The sequence below is a fragment of the Neltuma alba genome, unplaced genomic scaffold (genome assembly GCF_004799145.2).
Source record: "Neltuma alba isolate B1F8T4 unplaced genomic scaffold, ASM479914v2 tig00013649_pilon, whole genome shotgun sequence".
Taxonomy (NCBI): Eukaryota; Viridiplantae; Streptophyta; class Magnoliopsida; order Fabales; family Fabaceae; genus Neltuma; species Neltuma alba.
This window is the reverse complement of record NW_021637828.1, coordinates 58,990-77,255: the sequence shown is the minus strand read 5'-3', so window position 1 is coordinate 77,255 and position 18,266 is coordinate 58,990. Positions and strand designations below refer to the sequence as shown.

The 18,266-nt window shown below is 32.6% G+C and overlaps 2 protein-coding genes across 2 annotated transcripts; both read right to left on the bottom strand.

Moving 5' to 3' along the window:
* Positions 1-290: 290 nt before the first annotated feature.
* Positions 291-2,295, bottom strand: LOC114738678 (CBL-interacting serine/threonine-protein kinase 5-like). Its single transcript, XM_028926735.1, has one exon. It carries the CDS (start codon positions 1,977-1,979, stop codon positions 579-581), a length of 1,401 nt encoding a protein of 466 aa, XP_028782568.1. The 5' UTR covers positions 1,980-2,295; the 3' UTR covers positions 291-578.
* A 9,717-nt stretch (positions 2,296-12,012) lies between these two features.
* On the bottom strand, positions 12,013-13,104 carry LOC114738679 (V-type proton ATPase subunit D-like). Its single transcript, XM_028926736.1, has one exon. The coding sequence runs from the start codon at positions 13,022-13,024 to the stop codon at positions 12,236-12,238; it is 789 nt and encodes a 262-aa protein (XP_028782569.1). The 5' UTR covers positions 13,025-13,104; the 3' UTR covers positions 12,013-12,235.
* Positions 13,105-18,266: the final 5,162 nt, after the last annotated feature.

Genomic DNA, 18,266 nt, shown 5'->3' with positions numbered 1-18,266 from the left:
TCCCATTTGCTTCCATTTCACTCATAGCTCATCTAATGATGGACCTAGCAAAAGTTTGGAAGTTCAAACATTCACCATCTTCACAATACTACCACCTCTAATCTTTAATATAAAAACTAAATAATTAATTTAAAAATATTTAAAAAATTAATTAAGTATGTTACTCTTTTTAAATTATAATCTTCAGTAATCAATATGAATATTCTCTCACACCCATTTTCAAACATGTTCATCTGTGACCTTCAAGTTCCCATTTGATCTGTACGTATTTTGCAATTCAAATACTTATGTACAAAAGAAACAGCCTTGAAAATCCACTTGATGATCAAATCAACAGCCAAACCCTACTTCATGCATCATTCATCAACAACCACACACCATTAACGGAGACAGGGAGACTTTTACATCCAGATCCTTTTGGATATTGTCCGTACCCTGCAATTCTTGTTATTTTCAGTACTATTTTCAGACACCTTTACCATACACCTCCAAATATCTCACAGTACTAAGAGTGGAAAAACCTAACTGAATCTTAGGAAAACACCCCCAGAAATCTTTTTTTTTTTTAAAATACCAACTTAATTTTGAGAATTATTGTTGTTGTTGTTGTTGTTGTTAGTACTGTCTCCTTGCCAGCTCCAGACTATGTCTTTCAGTGCAGGCCTCACTTCATCCTCACAGAACTTCATGTACTCGAGCGTATCGCCAGATGACTTGGACAATTCCACCACCGCCACCTCCGGCGCCACCTCGAACACCTCCACCGTCATGGCCAGCTTCCCCTTCCTTCCCTCTGTTTCCCCCTGCATCCTCACCTTGAAATCCTTCCTCCCTGTTATCTTAAAATTCAGCTTCTTCGCCACCGTCTCCAGCTTCGCCACAACCGTCGGAGCTGAAAGCTTGGACAGGAACATCGACGGAGACCTCTTTCGTGTCTCGAACAAGCTCCTCAGATCAAACCCATTTGACAGAGATGAGATTATCTCAAACGCATTGTAAAATGGTCGGGACGGTTTTTCTGATCTTACTACTGCTTCTCCTCCTTCTTTCTCTTTAATTTCATTCTCCTCCTCGTCGAAATCGAAACCTGGTTCCTTCTTTATCGAGAACGCGATTGGTTTCATGAACCCGATTTGAAACCATGGGTCCTTCATGATATCTGGGATCGAATATCTCTTTTCTGGGTCGGCGACAAGAAGATTAGAGATCAAATTCTTAGCTTCGGGTGAAATCCAATCTGGTAATTCGTACTCAGCTTTGAATGCCTTCTTGTAAATCTTCATAATATTCTCACCCGGAAATGGCAGATACCCAGAAAGAAGAGCATAGAGAATCACACCACATGACCAAATATCAGCTTTGGATCCATCATACCCTTTCTTCTTCAGCACCTCCGGCGCCACGTAAGCCGGCGTTCCACACGGCGTCACGAGCATTCCGTCGGCTCGACGCTGCTCCGGCAGTGCCGACAACCCAAAATCAGAAACCTTCAGATCTTCGTTCTCGTCCAAAAGAAGGTTCTCAGGCTTCAGATCACGATGCGTGACTCCACGGCTGTGACAGAAATCAATGGCGCTAATCAATTGCTGGAAATATTTTCTCGCGACATCTTCCTTAAGCCTGCCTTTAGCAACCTTGGAGAACAATTCTCCACCTTTGACATATTCCATGACCAGAAAGATCTTTCCTTTTGTGGCCATAACTTCCTTGAGCTCGACGATGTGAGGATGCCGGACCAATCGCATCACGGAAACCTCCAGCTTGATCTGCCTCACGAGCCTCTCTTTCTTGAGCTTCTCTTTCTTGATGACCTTAATCGCGACGCTCTCGTTCGTCACAAGGTTCCTGGCGTAATACACCTTGGCGAAGTTTCCCTGACCCAGGACCCTCCCCATCTCGTACTTGTTGAACAGAATGCTCCGGGGCGAGTCGTTCTCGTTCTGACTCTGATGCGGGGCCTGCGCGTTGACTCGGGCCATATCGCCGGGAAGGGAAAAAGGGGGGCGGAGATGGTGGTAGCGGTGGCGGGGGCGGCGGAGGGAGGAAGAAGAACGGAAGGTTAAGAACAAGTAGTAATAGGAATTGCTACTCGTAATTTGAGAAGAAGAAGGGATAGACTAGGAGGTAATTAAGGGAAGGAACATGGAGAAATGGGAGAGACCCAGGTCGAAAAGAATGAATCTTTTCCAGGAGAGAGGGGTACGACGAATACACAACATGGCGAAGAAGCCTGTGGAGGGGCTAAAGGTTCTCATCTTGCATATATGAGAAGAGAGAGGGAAGACGATAGGGTTTACGAGGGCAAAAATAGGAAAGCGATGAGAACAGAGGAGGAAGCAGAAGATTGGGAATGGATTTAGTAAGAGACAGCGAGAAACACTGGGCAACGATGATCCAGAATCCACGGTTTTAAAATTGAAGAGCAGAAATATCTGTGTGCTCAAAATAAAATAAAATAAAATAAAATATATTTATTATTTTTTTAAGAAAAAAATAGGGTTGAAATTTGGAACAAGAGTGCGGTGACGTGGGCGCCATGCGACTCATTAATTAGACCTACTCTCTCTCCCGCGCATTCTAGGTCTAAGCATTGAATTAAAGTCTTAATTATTTCGTCAGGGTTAATTATGGAATTAATGAGCGGCGTTAAAGCTCTTAATTAATTAATTAATTAAGTAATGATTAGAGGGGTATGGCCTATATCGGGTTGGGAGGTCGCTTACCTGCCGTTTCAGCTTCTTTCACTCTCCTTTTCTTTGACTTGTCATCTTAATCACTATACCATATTTATATTATTTAAATTTAAATTTTGATATTTTAAAGAAATTCTAATTCTAATTCTAATTTATGAAAAATAAATAAATTTCAATTATTTATATTTTTTTAATGACAATGAATACTAAGCTGGATGCGAAATTCTAATCTTAGACCTATATAAAGGGAGATGAAGACGCTTGTTGTTAAGTACTCGTCCAGTCCTAATTTTAGGGCAGGAGGAGTGCATAATAAACAACAATAACAAATATAAAAAATTTGATGTAACTATTGTGCTTTAAATTTAATCTAATAATTGAGATTAAAAGAATTGAAAAATCAGAGGAAAGCTAATTGCAGCATTCGAGATTGTAAACAAAAAAAAAAATCATATTCAATAATAATTGGAATGGGTTTCATTTAAATAAAATTTAAATGGTTCAAAATTAATTTAATTCTTATAATTTTTTGAATTTTTATATAAAATTTATGATGAAATAATTTTTCATTAAAAAATTTTAAATAGATATTGCCTGAATTAAATTTAATCAGACGGGTAAGACAGAAAGGGAAAAACAGAGGAAGGGAGAAAGAGTGACGTGGATGGAAGTGGACTCCAGCTGGGAGGAATTTTAATTTTTCAGGTTCAAGTACCCTCCACATAATTCCCGGCTTTTATCTTTTTGAGATTGCCATTTTTCTGATGAAATTTAATTTACATCATTTAAATTTAATGAAATATTTCCCCAGTTTTTTATTATAAGAGATAATTAACTAAATTATGTTATTTAAAATGTTGGTTAAAATTAATTGAAAACAATAAATGTATAAAAAATATAATCTTTTGTCAAAAATATCCTCATCTACATGGATGAAAGATAACGTGTAGAAGAGAGAATATGTAAGAATTAAATACAATGATATGAGTAATATGAGTAATTAAATGAGTATAAAATGAGAAATCAATAAACAAAATTTAAGATAACTTTTAAATATATCTTATAATACTTCTTATAACAAGGAATGGAGGGAGAAATTATGACATTATAATAAGTAAAAAAAATCCAAAAAATACTTTTAAAATTTCAAAATCTCAAATTAAAAATAAATATGAAAATATGTTGTCATTTATTTTTTAAATATTATTAATTGGTATTCAAGTGTAGTAAATATGATTAATTTAAAATTTAAAAATATAAAAATACAGTAGTTTTTTTTTTTCTGGGTTCTCCCATAGACACACTGTACAATATTCCATCAATCCGAAGAAACAGGCGGAAGGCAGTCAACTACCCGGCGCGGAACCTCTCCAGTCTCCACTTAGGCATTCTCTCCATTTCCCTCCACTAACGCAAAACCATGTCGTTTCCCACCTCTCCACCAATCAGCTTCTTGTATTCCCCTCCACTTGGTCCAATGAAATCGTTTTGCAGTGGCCTGACCTTTAAAAAAAAAAAAAAAAAACGCTTACCCAGACAAGAGAAAAAATCAGAGATCTCTTCCAGTCTTCCTTCACTCGTACTGGCTGAGAAACAGCAATGGGACCTGATTATAATTCTTCCTTATTTGTTTCCACGCTTTAATTTCTGCTCTCTCTTTCATTAGTTAGTTAGAAATATAAGTAAATGATACCATTATATAAATATATATATATTCACTAGCTAGACGCACGAAACTAGAAACCTAGTTCTAATACGCAATGGAGAAAATTGACGCGGTGGACAAAATTAGTAGTTTAATATTAGAGATAAGAATATATGCTGGCTATTATTATATGAGGAAAACAAGCCAAGTTGGAGATGGAGGGGACACAAGCAGAAATATTTTCAAATGTCAGAAAAGGAAGAAGAGGAAGAAGAATAACAATGCGTGCAATTTTTAAATCAATAATTGAACTTATGGGATTGGACCTTTCATTAATCTAATCAGCCACATAAGCATCTTGATTAGGTTACTGATGCCTGATTAACTCCTACTTTTTAATATCAAAAATATCCTCTCCACACAGCATCTATTTTTTTTTTGGTCATACCTCATACACTCATCATTGTTTACTGCCTTGTACATATTGTTTAAACTCATAAGTCATAACTTCACGCTTAAGAAAACCTCAATACTATGTTTGGATCAGGGAAAAGTAAGGGGAAAATAGGAGGAGGAAACACTAGGAAAAAGCTTTACCAAATAGTTAAAAAAAAAAATTACTAATTTTTGTAGTTTTTCTTTTTAGTATTCTTTCCATCCTAATTTTCTCTCAATCGAAACGTGGGTAGAAAAGCGCTGGCTTTTCATTTAGATTACAAAGATCTTACCGTTTTATCTATTTGAACAATTCCAATTAATTTGTTTCCTATTTGATCTTTGCTTTTTGCAAGAGCAATCATAGATGAAACTCCCTCCGGTTCTTAATATAAAAATTAGTTTGATTAATATACTCCTCCGGTTCTTATTATAAGACCCAATTTGACTTTTTATTTGGTCCTAATTATAAGACCCAATCCATTTTCTCTCTTATATTTATGCATTTTTTTCCAAGATAATCCTTCTAATAATGATAGTTTTAGCCAATATACTTAATTAGCAAGGATATTTTAGGAATAACAACACTTATTTATTATAAATAACCAACTTAACTTACTTCCTTAATCTCCTCAAATAAGTCAATTGGGTCTTATAATTAGGACCGGAGGAGTAATTAGATTTAAAAAAATTAGTTAGGTTAGTTATTTGTGACAAATAATTGTTGTCTTTCCTAAAATATTATTGCTAATCATGTGTATTAATTAGAATTATCATTTGATAAAATTTTTAACATATGCAATGACTACAAGAACTATTTTTAAGAAATAGACAAATACTAGAGACAAAATGAATTAGGGTCTTATATGTATGACTAAATTGAATGTTAAATTAGTTCTTATATTAAGAATAAAGAGTAGTTTGATAATATTATTTTTCACCCCAATTCATAATGAAAACATATTATTCTTGAGTTATTGATTAAAGCGGCCGGCAAATTGTTTCAAACATAGTAAAAAAAACAAAAATTTGTATAAAATATGCAACTTGCAATTCAAAATCCTCCGGCCAAAACACCCTTGCAAATTCACTACCATATGTTAAGTATCTTAGTCTTTTTATATTTGAAGAAAAAGCAAATAATAATAAAATTATAAACATGGTTGACCAAATTTCTTTATCTATTAATTGAAGTAGTTACGGGATGAAGGACAACTGTGGTACAAATGTAGAAACAAACGAACCGTTTCGTGGCCTAACGATAAAAGCATTCATCATATATATAAATATATTTGTGTGCGTGTGAAGCATCGGCATTTTTTAGAGGAAAAAAACTTTCAATTTATACTTATTTATTATTTTTAATTAATTTTTTGATTTACGGAATGGGTTATTTATAAAAAAGAATTCAAAGTCCACTAATAAGGCATTGCGTATTTCTGCTTCTTTCAAGTTGGAAAGACAATCACGTGAGAGTTCTTTCAGGCGGAAAATTGATGAAGACAGTCACGTGACATGCTAATTGCAGTTCGCCACGCAAAGCTCCTGAACATGGACGCGAAACCTTTAATTAATACTTAAAAAAATTACCTCTTTAATTATTATTCCCATTAATAAAAATTCCGTATAACATAATACACGTAATCAATAAATAAGAATAGTTGATGGCAAAAATTAATATGAATAGTTTGAGGGGAAACAAATCACTCTCCTTCCTGTTCTTACTATATAAATTTTTAATGAGAAAGGCGATTTTACATTAAATAGTGGGTTAAGGTATATATTTATTCTGAAAATTTTTACTCATGAGCATTAGGTGCTTAGAAGTATTTTTAGATGCAAAGTTGTCCTGAAAATTTAAAATCGTAATAATTTTGCCCTCAACATTTAAAAATTTTAACAATCAATTTGGCTATTTTGACAGTCAATGTTAGTATTTTAACGGTATGGAGTAAAATTGTTACAATTTTAAATTTTTAAGGCAAATTGGTATTTAAAAAAAAAACTTGTAGATATCCAACACTCCTGAGTGAATATTTTCAGAACAAATTTACACCTTAACCTTTAAGTAGCTAAAGAATTATATAGAAACTCTAGCATATTTCATAGTATCTCTAACTAATTATAAAACTCCTCTAACCATTGAGGGTAATTTTGACGTTTCACAATTATAGAACTCCTCTAACTAATTTTAACTGACTCTATCATTTTATATAAAATTATTAAGAATCAAATGAAAGTAAATTAATATGTTATATTTACTATCAAAATAAACTCAACAATTATTTCTTATATTTGGAGGGAAGCATAGGAGGAGAAGATTATTTTCCAAAATTTGCTTCTCTGCAGAAGCTATCCATGACGAGGGAAGCCAGATCAGTGAGCGGAAGACACAAGAAATTCCAAACTCAAATCATCCAGAAGGACCTTCACAGGAAACAGCGTAACGTTGTCATCTGCAGAAACAAAACAAGGCAAATCATATGAAAGAAACATAAAAGAAAAATGAACAGAGCATCGTAATAGGAAACAACAAAAGATCTTAAGCCCCGCCTGCTCTATCTTAAACCCTGTTAGCTATGTTCCAGAATCCTCCACGTTTAAGCATCGTCTGGCCACAATGTCGCCACCATCCCATCCAAAAACATGATAAATGGATAATTCTCACAACCCCAACTAAATATGAGTTAAAAATATAAGAAGAATTTTATCTTACAAAATATAAAAGTGTTTTTTTTTTGTCAAGATTCTTACACATATTTCTTATACTCCCTCTGATCATTAATATAAGAACTCGTTTGATTTTTATTTTGTTTTAAATATAAGATTCTAATCTACTTTGTCTTTTATATTTATTTTTTTATAAAGTAATCCTTGCAATAATAGTAATTCTAGCCAATACACTTGACTAGCAAAGATATTTTAAGAAAAACGACATTTATTTATTACAAATAACTAACATAACTAATTTTTTTAATCCACTCAAATTAGTCAACTAGCTCTTATATCAAAGACCAGAAGTAGTATATTACCTGTATTCTTAGCTAATGGATGGGTCGGATTCAGTCTTAAATATAGAACATAAATTCATTTTATCTTTTAAATTTGTATTTTTCCCCCCTTAAAAACGCCTCTATTGATTGTAAATGGTTCTCAGCAAGGGATTACAATGCATATATCAAAAAGAATAATTTAGAAAAGTCAATACTTATTTATTACAAATAACCAATTTAACTAATTTTTTAATACCCCATTATTAGCTCTTAACCCTAAATTTAGCTTGTCAAGTGAGCTCCGTCATATGAGTTTATGATGTCATTAATCAGATTTTATCCACATCTCAATCCACTGTAAAATGCGGTTGATGTTAATTTTATTGTCAAAGGTTGTTGTGCATATAGGAAATCGGGAGACCAATCCGCCATGGCCACTTCAAGTCCTTATCTTTGGATGCTTATTATTGGGTTCATCAGAAGCTTATGGAGTGCCCTAGAAATGAACCCTAATCCCGTCTCTCCAACGTGCTCACAACAGTTAGCCCCTTCCTCCTTTTAGCGCATGCAAAACAATAGTAGTTTTGAGAATATCTGGCTTTAGTAACCGACAACATTTTAAGCAATAAAAGAACATGTTTAGATAAAAAAAAAGGAATAATATCAAAAAATTACAACATGTTTAAAGGAATATAATTATAAAAAATACATTCAATATAATAAATAATAATAAGTTCATACTACTCACTTATTATTAGCACTTTTTCATAATTATATTATTTTCTTGTGATCTCATAATAATTTTCCTGAAACAATATTTTTACAACAGGATTTTCTTTTTCGTTGGTGACAATATAATAGAGATGATGTAAAATGGATAACCAGTGAAAATTTTATAAATGAGATGTAGATTCATCGATTTTTCACCTGCACAAGACAGCCAATATAAAAAGAAAAAAGTAAAGAATTTGGGTCAATATAATTTGTAATCTCTAAGGTTTGTTCTCATTTTGGTCTCAAACCACAGGTTTTTGCCCATTAAATTTTTTTTATTTAAAACATCAACCATTAGAATTTAATAAAAATTTGTACCATTTTGTCTATTGAGAGACTAAAATCTGTGATTTGAAATTTGAAAGACCAAAATCAAAATGAAAATAAACTAAAAGGATTAAAGATTATATAACCTGAAGATTTTTTTTGTCTTATTAACCTTTTCTGCATTGGTTGAAAGTCTTTCTCAATATCGATTTAAAAACCGATACAAAAAGTTTTTTTTTCCCAATATGGTATAAAAAGTTCTAGACTTTCCGTGATTGACTTTATACAGGATATATAGAACGAGTACACAAATTCTTTTTTAATTGTTTTAAAAAGACTTTTTAATGCTAGTGTACGCTTTTTTCTTTTATAAATTGTTAATAGATGAGTTAGATAACTAATTTAGAGAGATTAAAAAAATTAATTTAGTTAGTTATATATCAAATGTATTTTGACTTCATTGTACATTAGAACTATTCAATAGGGATATTTTTTAGAACACATTATAAATCTTAAAAACAAAATAAATTTAGGTTTTATGTTTAGGATAGAAGATAGTGCATATATAATTTAAATATAAATAATACTACCTCCGGTCCTTAATATAAGACCCCGTTTGACTTTAGTTTGGTCCTAATTATAAGACCCCAATCCATTTTGTCTCTCATATTTATGCATTTTTTCCCAAGATAATCCTTCTAATAATGATAGTTCTAACCAACACACTTAATTAGTAAGGATATTTTAGGAATGACAACACTTATTTGTTACAAATAACTAACTTAACTTACTTCCTTAATCTCCTCAAATTAGTCAATTGGGTCTTATAATTAGAACCGGAGGTAGTATATGATATTGAGAAATTTTATATTATAGATTGATGTGTGTGTGTGTGTGTGTGACTAATACCCCTCTTTTATCTTTTTGGTTTTTTTATGAACACCACCGCCCTTTATAAAAGTACATACATAGATTACATACATACGGAGAGATGTGACAATAATATTTTGTGTCAGAATACGATACTTCAATTTTCACCTTGCAACCAAAAATCACATTTAAAAAAAAAAAGACCAAATTTATTTAATACTCCTCCGGTCTTTAATATAAGACCCATTTAACTAATTTGATTAGATTAAGGAAGTTAGGTAAGTTAGTTAATTGTAATAAATATGACACGTTTTTCTTAAAACATCATAATCATCTTTCTCAATACCCCATCTCCCTCTTCTACTTGATTATGGTTGAGGGAATATTCATAGGGGTAATTTAGAGATTATTGATAAATATGAGAAATGGGTCTTATATTTAGGATAAAAATCAACTCAAGAATTGGATTCTATATTAAAGACAGGAGGAGTAATTAATAAAAAGTAGTCATACGGTGAAGGAAAACACTCTTTCCAGCGTAACAAATGAAACTTGCCGTGCTCCATTGTCTATTCCGTGATAAGAGCGAACACCAATATTTATATATACAAGGCATAAAAATGTCCCCCCCCCCCCCAAAAAAAAACACATTAGGAACATATACATATAATCAAAACAGATATTAAATTATTGATGTTTAATTTGCTGTTCAAACTTAACATTATGTATAGTACACATCAAAGAGACCAAATCTGCAACTTGGCACCGCGGGGGAACCTTCTTGTGTTTTTGTTGCATTTTTCCCTTCTTAAAGAAAAGGACAATCACGTGGCATATATATTAAATTAATATAAATATTTTCCTAAAGCGGCTTTTTTTTAATAAAGTATATTGTGAGACACTAAATGTAAACAACTCTTATTGATTTGCCTGGAAAAGCTGTTTTACTTTTATAAAGTTATTAGACTCAATTAGTTTTAATTATTAATTGACATTGTTAGAAGCAATATCCTCATGGATGCCAGATAGACAATAGTAAATCGCTCAGATTAATCATAAGTGGAATATAGGGACACACTCCTTAAAAAGAATATTATTATATTTCGACGGCTTCAAGGCTAGAAATTTCCCAATGTGATTCATGCCTCTCACATAATTCCAATTCAATATTCAAAAAGAGGCCCCCCTACGAAATAACCTCTTCATCCATCTCTCTAATCATTTGCATTATTTTGTTAATTAATTGGACAAGAAGCAAAAACGCCAACATTTTTGAATCTATGCAGTTGATTTGCCTCCCAAGACAAGTTACCCCCAACTTTCTCTAATTGAAGCATCTTTGGATGAGTGGACTTTGGGAAAAACTACAAGTAAATTTTACAATTTTGCTCTCTAGCACTTAGTACAAAAAATATTTGTCTCAAAAAGTGATTAGGGATGTAATATTTTAACTCAAATCTCATAAATATAGACCCCTAATTTCAAACTTACCAGATTCAAACATTAAAAAGAAAATTGTTCAAAAATTAGTTTAGATAAGTAGAGAAAGAGGAGATATCTTCTTAAAAATTGGATCGGACAAATTGGAGGCTTATACATATATATATATATATATATGTATATATACTCTTCCAGTCTTAAATATAAGACCTATTTTGTAGTGTAAATAGGGATGCTAAGCTCCTTCTGAAAGCAGAGATATTGCAGTATAAAAGTAGTGATGTACTTTGTTAATTTAACTATATTCAGTCAATTTTCAAATATTTTTTTAATTAAAAGGACAAATATTAACCTGCTGTTACAAGCGATTGAATCCGCAGCTTTTCATTTATAAGAGAATATCAATGTCAGTAGGCTATGAGGTGCTCTACAATTCTCCAATGAATTGGGTAGATCCATATCCCCTAGAAACGTAGCAAGCCCATGGCATAAAACTACGATGCAGGGATGAATACAGCCCATTACTGCTACATTTGGGTATGTTGGTCCCATCTCCAAGAATGGGCTACCTCCGCTCTAGCCCATAACCAAGCATTGTGATCCGAGCAGTTTTCTATAGAACCAAGTTTTGCAAAGCTGCGAGGAGTCGTTACTGTTTTGTATTAAGGTCCTGAGGTAATACATGAGAACATGAAAAGTGTAATTATGAGGCTACAAGCACAAATTGCTTCATCCCCCAAGAGAGACTAAAAGAATGATCTTGATGAGATCCAAACAAAGCAAGTGCAGAACTCTGATTTAGGCAAAATCATATTCCAAAGAAAGATTACAACTATTTCCAACGACTTGGATAAAAAGGGATTCCAAGTTTCAGTGCAATGGTCATCACATCAGAGAGACAAAATTGAACTCAAATGTGACAGGATAATGGTCATGAATAATACATGAATCAATAAATCATATGCTGAACGCCTTTATTCAAATTAAAGAATACTGTCACCTAAAGGATTGTAAATAACTCTTAACACAACAAAGATGAAGTATGAACACAATGAGAGAAGACAACCTAGGACAAAAGAATATTGACAAATAAGGGGAAAAAAGCAACCTCTGTATGTTCAGAAAATAATGTCCTCATCTCTAGCTGTTGTTGCAGACAACAAATTGTGGGCTGAATTCAATGAAATTCCTCTCTGCAGCGCCAGCTTCTCAGCAAACTGTTCCTCTGCAAAATTCTCAGCTGATGCCATTTGCTTCTCTATTTCTCTCTTCTTATAGCCCTGTATCTTCTTCAACCTAAAGAAGTCCTCTCTTTCAAGTTCATCCAACTCTCCCTTAATATAACTAATGGTATTCTCTATTCTAGGCTTCACCACATTCTCAAGCGCATTCACTCTTCGATTTGTGGTCTTGATTGCCTCATCGAGGGTCAAGAACGAGGTCTGAAGTGAAGCAAGCTCAACAAGAACTTCAATGGCCTTTATATAAGCAGCACGACAACTCTGAACTTGCTGGCCACCTCTTGCTAAACCTGTAAGATCATTCTTAGTGATGTCACCATCCTTTGTGTATTCAAATTTCGGGAGTTTAACACCAGCCACATTCTCTTGTCGAGAGCGAACCTTGAGGGAAGCTTCTCGAACATTCTCGAGCACAAAGTGCTTGATGTTATCACCAGCAACGTACTTGGCCTCTGTTAAAGCAAAAGAAGAGCCCTTCATGATTTCCCCCATTGATTCCTTTGTTGACACTATCTTCTTCAGGATCTGACGGAACTGTACCGTCAAGGCGTCGCTCTTCTTCTTGAGAAGAGCATGGCCTCGCGTAGCTCCCACCAGTCGAGCTTTCATGACTCCAAGCATTGTCACGGTAGGGACCACGTTAAGACGTTGATTTTGGCCCGACATTTTTTTTCCTGAAGATCAAATCCAGATATTGACATGGAGAAGTTATCGGAATTTTCATGGGAGCCAAACGGAATCAAAGTTAGAGTTCGAATGAGGTTTGATCTTCACTAAGAGCAACAACACAACACAGTATGAGAAAGTACACTAAAAACAAAGGAACTCCGCAGTGAGACCAGAGAACAGATACTGCGTCCGAATATATATATATGTAAGGTCAAATCAATGAATCAAATTTTACAGTTACATCGTGGCAATGCAACAGAAATTCACAGCAGAATCGCCAGATGCAGATTGGTGTCATTGTAATAAACGAGAAAAATCGAGCGAATTCCGCTTAGAGAGAAGAGAGAGAGAGAGACAAGAAGCTTGCCGATCGGAGATCGAGAACGCAAAAAGAACAGGGCAAGAAGAAAGACGAGGGGGAGGAGAGAGGGGGGACGGGGGTATCAGGCGGGTTGACCCAGATCATCAATATTTTTTATTTTTTTAATTCGCATTTGGGCTCCGATTGGGCTCAATCGTCTTATTGGGCCAAGACAATCACATTTAAACAAATCTACCGGTAACGCGCTCATTAAGATCCCATTAATTAATTATTGTTGGGAGAGGTATTTATGTTTACTCTCCAACAATATCTCAAATAGAATTATTTCTAATAAAAATAATACTACATGTGTATTAACAAAAAGGAAGATATCACCAGTTGAGCTCTCTTACAAATGAGAAATATAAAAAGATTGGCCATTAACAAAAAGGAACATTTACTTGGAGGTCATGATAAGTTGCACTGTCACCTTGTGTGGATATTAGGAAATATATTCTATTATCGCGTTGATATTTAAATTGACCTTTTCTTTTGGTAGTATTTGTTTAAAAAGGTTGAATTTAATTTTGGGGTATGATTAATAAGTATGATTTTGATAAATTTAAGGGCTAAGTATTCCGTTAAAGCTGGAAAGGTCATCAGGACAAAACAAGAGCCGAAGGAAAACAAAATCACACGCGAAACATGAAAACCAAAGCGACAACACAAAGGCACCCCGTGAACCATGAAACCCAAAGCGACAGCACAAAGGCACCCCGTGACCATGAGGAAAGCAACGGATATGTAATTATTGAAATAATTGTTGGAGACTCGAATGGTGGATATGCAAGCATGATAACTTTTATACTGTTCTATATCTTCATGAATCTAGGAACTTATGCTTGCATTGTATCATTTGGTTTGCGTACCGAAACTGTTAACATTTGAGATCATGTAGGATTATATATGAAAGATCTTTTTTTGCTCTCTCTTTAGCCCTATGTCTCTTATCCTTAGGAGGTCTTCCTCCGCTAGCAGGTTTTTTCAGAAAATTTCATTTATTCTAGTGTGGATGGCAGGCAAGCCATACTACTTTTGAATTCTGATCCTAATTATAAGATTTTATTTGTAGTTTACAGAATCAGAAAGGACTAGAGGTGGTATTAAAGAGGAAGACATGTAAAGCAAATGACTTTGGGTACTTATTATCAACAGAATCAGATCTATTATGTCCAGATCTGATTTCAACCATTCAAATCTCCTTTTTTTTTTGAAAAAAAAATAATTATTTTAATAGGAATGTGATTTAAAATAAAAATGTTTTCTTACTTAACCGTCCAAATGTCATATTTTCACTTGCAATTTTTAGGATGATCCCATAAGCTCCACATGTAGCAACATTGATCAATAAGCTGTTGCCAAACCAAAAAATCATATCATAATATCATCTCTAATCCTAAATATAATATTTAATTTATAGTACAAATTATACTGTAAATTATATTTTATATTTAAGATTAGAAGTAATACGAGTACTAATTAACAATGACTCCCACTGCGGCTAACCACGAAAACAAACAAACAAATCTACGGCTGATATCCACAGACAAACCCATCGAACTTTTGAGCTAATGAAATATTTTGGCAACAATTACGATATTCAATGAAACAATCACATATAGTGGAGCCCAAAATAATTAATTAAACTCACGCCAACCTTAAGTGGCCAAATTAAAGCCGTACACCGACTAAATGCCTTATATATATATATTAATTAAACAATAATATTGTCAGCACTTATATCAGCAATCACGGTCATAATTCATAAACCAGGGGCTTATTATATTGCTTTAATTAGCACACATAAATCGAAATTAATTAACTAATTAAAAAAAATTCAAAAGCTTTGGCCTTTCATATGTTGCAAATTTATAATAACAATAAAGCCTTGATAAATTTCCAAAAATGGAAGCATATAAGGTTACTGGCTTATGAATAGATTTGTATAAGCAAAATGAAGAGGAGAGGCAAAACAAAAGGTTGATTATTCTTAAAGTAACCTAAATGTCACATGAGCCAAAATATGAGAGAGAGAGAGAGAGAGAGAGAGAGTAATAACTAAAAAGGAAGACTAAAGACTTCATTATCGTTAGATAAAGATGATAAGACGTAAATAAAGTGTTTATAGAATTAAACGTGTTGCACGGGGGGCCGACAAAGAAAGTGACGGAGATAATTATGAGTTTTTTTTTTTTTTTTGGAATTTGGTCATAAGGAAGTCAATCCCTCGTGCTTCTTTTTTTGTCTGGTTTTGTGGCATGCTTTTGAATTCTGGGGTTGTTGCATTCCGTATTTGAAAGCGCTGAACAAGTGAATTTTAATAAAAAAAAATTGACTAATTTAAATAGATTAAAAAATTAATTAAATTCATTATTTATAATAAATATGTGTTGTTTTTTTTAAAATATTTTTACTAATCCAGTGTCATTTAATGAAATATTTAACATGTATAACTATTAAAAGGATTATTTAAAAAATAAATAAATATGATGTATTATATTTAAATCAAATTAAAAATTAAACAAATTTTTATATTAAAAACAGGAGGTGGTAATATATTATGTGAATTTTATTAATTGAGGGTGTGTCCACGGGCCATCACATTTTACAAAGTCAAGCTGCCACTCATCAACTACTTCTATACACTTAAATCACGTCAAATTTTGAAGGAAGACCAATCCCAGTCCCACCACCATATCAATCATACATTCTTATCTCTCTCTCTCTCCTTTTTTTAATAAGATCCTTTCAATTTAATAATATATAATTTGAAAAAAAGGTTGTTAAAACTAACCATTTTTTTCAAAAATTATTTTAACATTTCAAAACTACAATCACAACATCATTGAAAAGAGAAAACGAGAGGAGAATTTGCGTATGCGAAGGTACTTATTGTAAAAAGGCATATAAAGTAAACGGTTTGTTAATGGGATTAATTAACACTGGTCAAAATTAATTGGACGTAGACAGGAATTAATCAAAAGCTAGCTAGCTATATGCATGCATTCTTCTACCCAATGGTAGCTTAATTTCTTACCTTTTTCTCAGCGGTTTTACCTAATTAATTAATATTAATTCCAGTTCCATTCACGTGGTTGAATGCATTTGAGAATTAGTACGTGTGCTATATATGTTAGACTATAATAAGGTTCTACATGCATGCATCCATGCCTTGAATCTTGTACCTGCGATATTACCACTTGTAATACAAGATTATGATATTTTAATTGGAATTTTAATATTTGATATGACTAAATTTTAAAAGCTGTCCATGATTGTAAATATTGAAATATTAAGTGTGGATATGTACACAAACTTTCATGTATAAAATTATCCTTTAAAATTCTCCATTTAAAACTACATAATATAAGATGGCTTCTCGTGGAAATTTTATAAAGCCGATAACATAAGCTCCAAATATTATATACAATCAAGGAGCATTTATGTTTTCTTTGTTGTGACTCTAGTAATAGAATTTAAGGATTTTTAGCCTATAGATGGTTAATTACTTTTGATACAAATTTCAATATTTGGACCGGCAATAAGTTCCACCCTGCCTCCAGTTCAATTGGTGTGTGGCTTACGTCAAGACTTGAATCTCTATTGCCCTATGTATATTACTACCGGTCTTTAATATAAAAGCTAGTTTGACATATAATTTGGTCTTAAATATAATATCTCAATCTACTTTGTCTCTATAGCAGTTACATATGTTAACCAGTTGCTATTATTGGGTAATTCAAATAGATGTGATTAATAAGAGTATTTTAAGAAAAAAATCTATTTATTATAAATAACTAATTTAACTAATTTTTTAAATATCTCTAAATTAGTTAAATAGATCTTATATTAAGAACTGGAAGTAATGTACCGTTAAAACAAGAGTAAAAAATTCTTTTTTTAGGTGAACAAAGTAAAGACTCAAGTAATACTATGATTCCATATAAACTTTTAGGTGAGACTCAAATCAAAACTAATAAAGACTATAAAGATTGGGTTATTAGTTTTCCCAAAATAATTCTACAAGGATAGATCAAATTTTTTTGATCTAAACTTTGTTTCATCACCGTTTTCGAACCTAAATGACATCAAACACATCCTTTTATGTTATGACGAAAAATAAGTTTTAAGCATGATAACATAAATTTGAATTCTTCGTAAAAATACAATAAATATGTGTTATGACGGAAAAAAAAGTTAAATTTTACTAGACATGTGTTTTTTTAATTTATTTAAAAGAGTTAAATAGTTGAATAAGGGTCGCGAAATAATACATCATGCATGATGAAAGAAGAGAGGGAAAAGTAGAACGTTTGACACGCGCGTGGCTGAATATGCTCGTGCGGCTTGGGTCTGTTGACTGTTCCATTTCTTCAGAGAAGACCGCTTCTCATTTTCTCAACAGCTCTATTTCCGGGGATCTCTTGGCCCCCTCTTCTCCCTGTTCCTTCTTCGGCTTGTTTTTGTTTTTTTTTTTTTTCTATCTTCATTTTTGTTAAAAAAATCATCATTTTTCTCCATATATCATTATTATTTGAGTTTTTGCGTCAACTAAGCAAATATTTCTTTATTTTCATCAACATGTAATAATCCCGTGAATAATTAATTTTTACTTCAAAAGTGGGCAAAAAATTAAATTTTTTTAACAAAAAAAAATTAAATTTAACATATTGGCAATTGTAACAAATTAATCCATGTGTTTTTATACTACCTCCGGTTTTAATTATAAGATTTCATTTGTAAATTATAAATATTAAAGACCCATGTAGTTTATTTTGTTTGAATTGAGCTCTTCTTGTTTGATCCGATAATTTTAATTTAACGACTTTATAAAATTTTATTTGAAGAAACGCACAGATGTTAAATGAAATGAAAAAC

Bases quoted from the DNA above. Each gene is read 5' to 3' on its own strand.
- LOC114738679 (XM_028926736.1), bottom strand. From the start codon at position 13,024: ATGTCGGGCCAAAATCAACGTCTTAACGTGGTCCCTACCGTGACAATG.
- LOC114738678 (XM_028926735.1), bottom strand. From the start codon at position 1,979: ATGGCCCGAGTCAACGCGCAGGCCCCGCATCAGAGTCAGAACGAGAAC.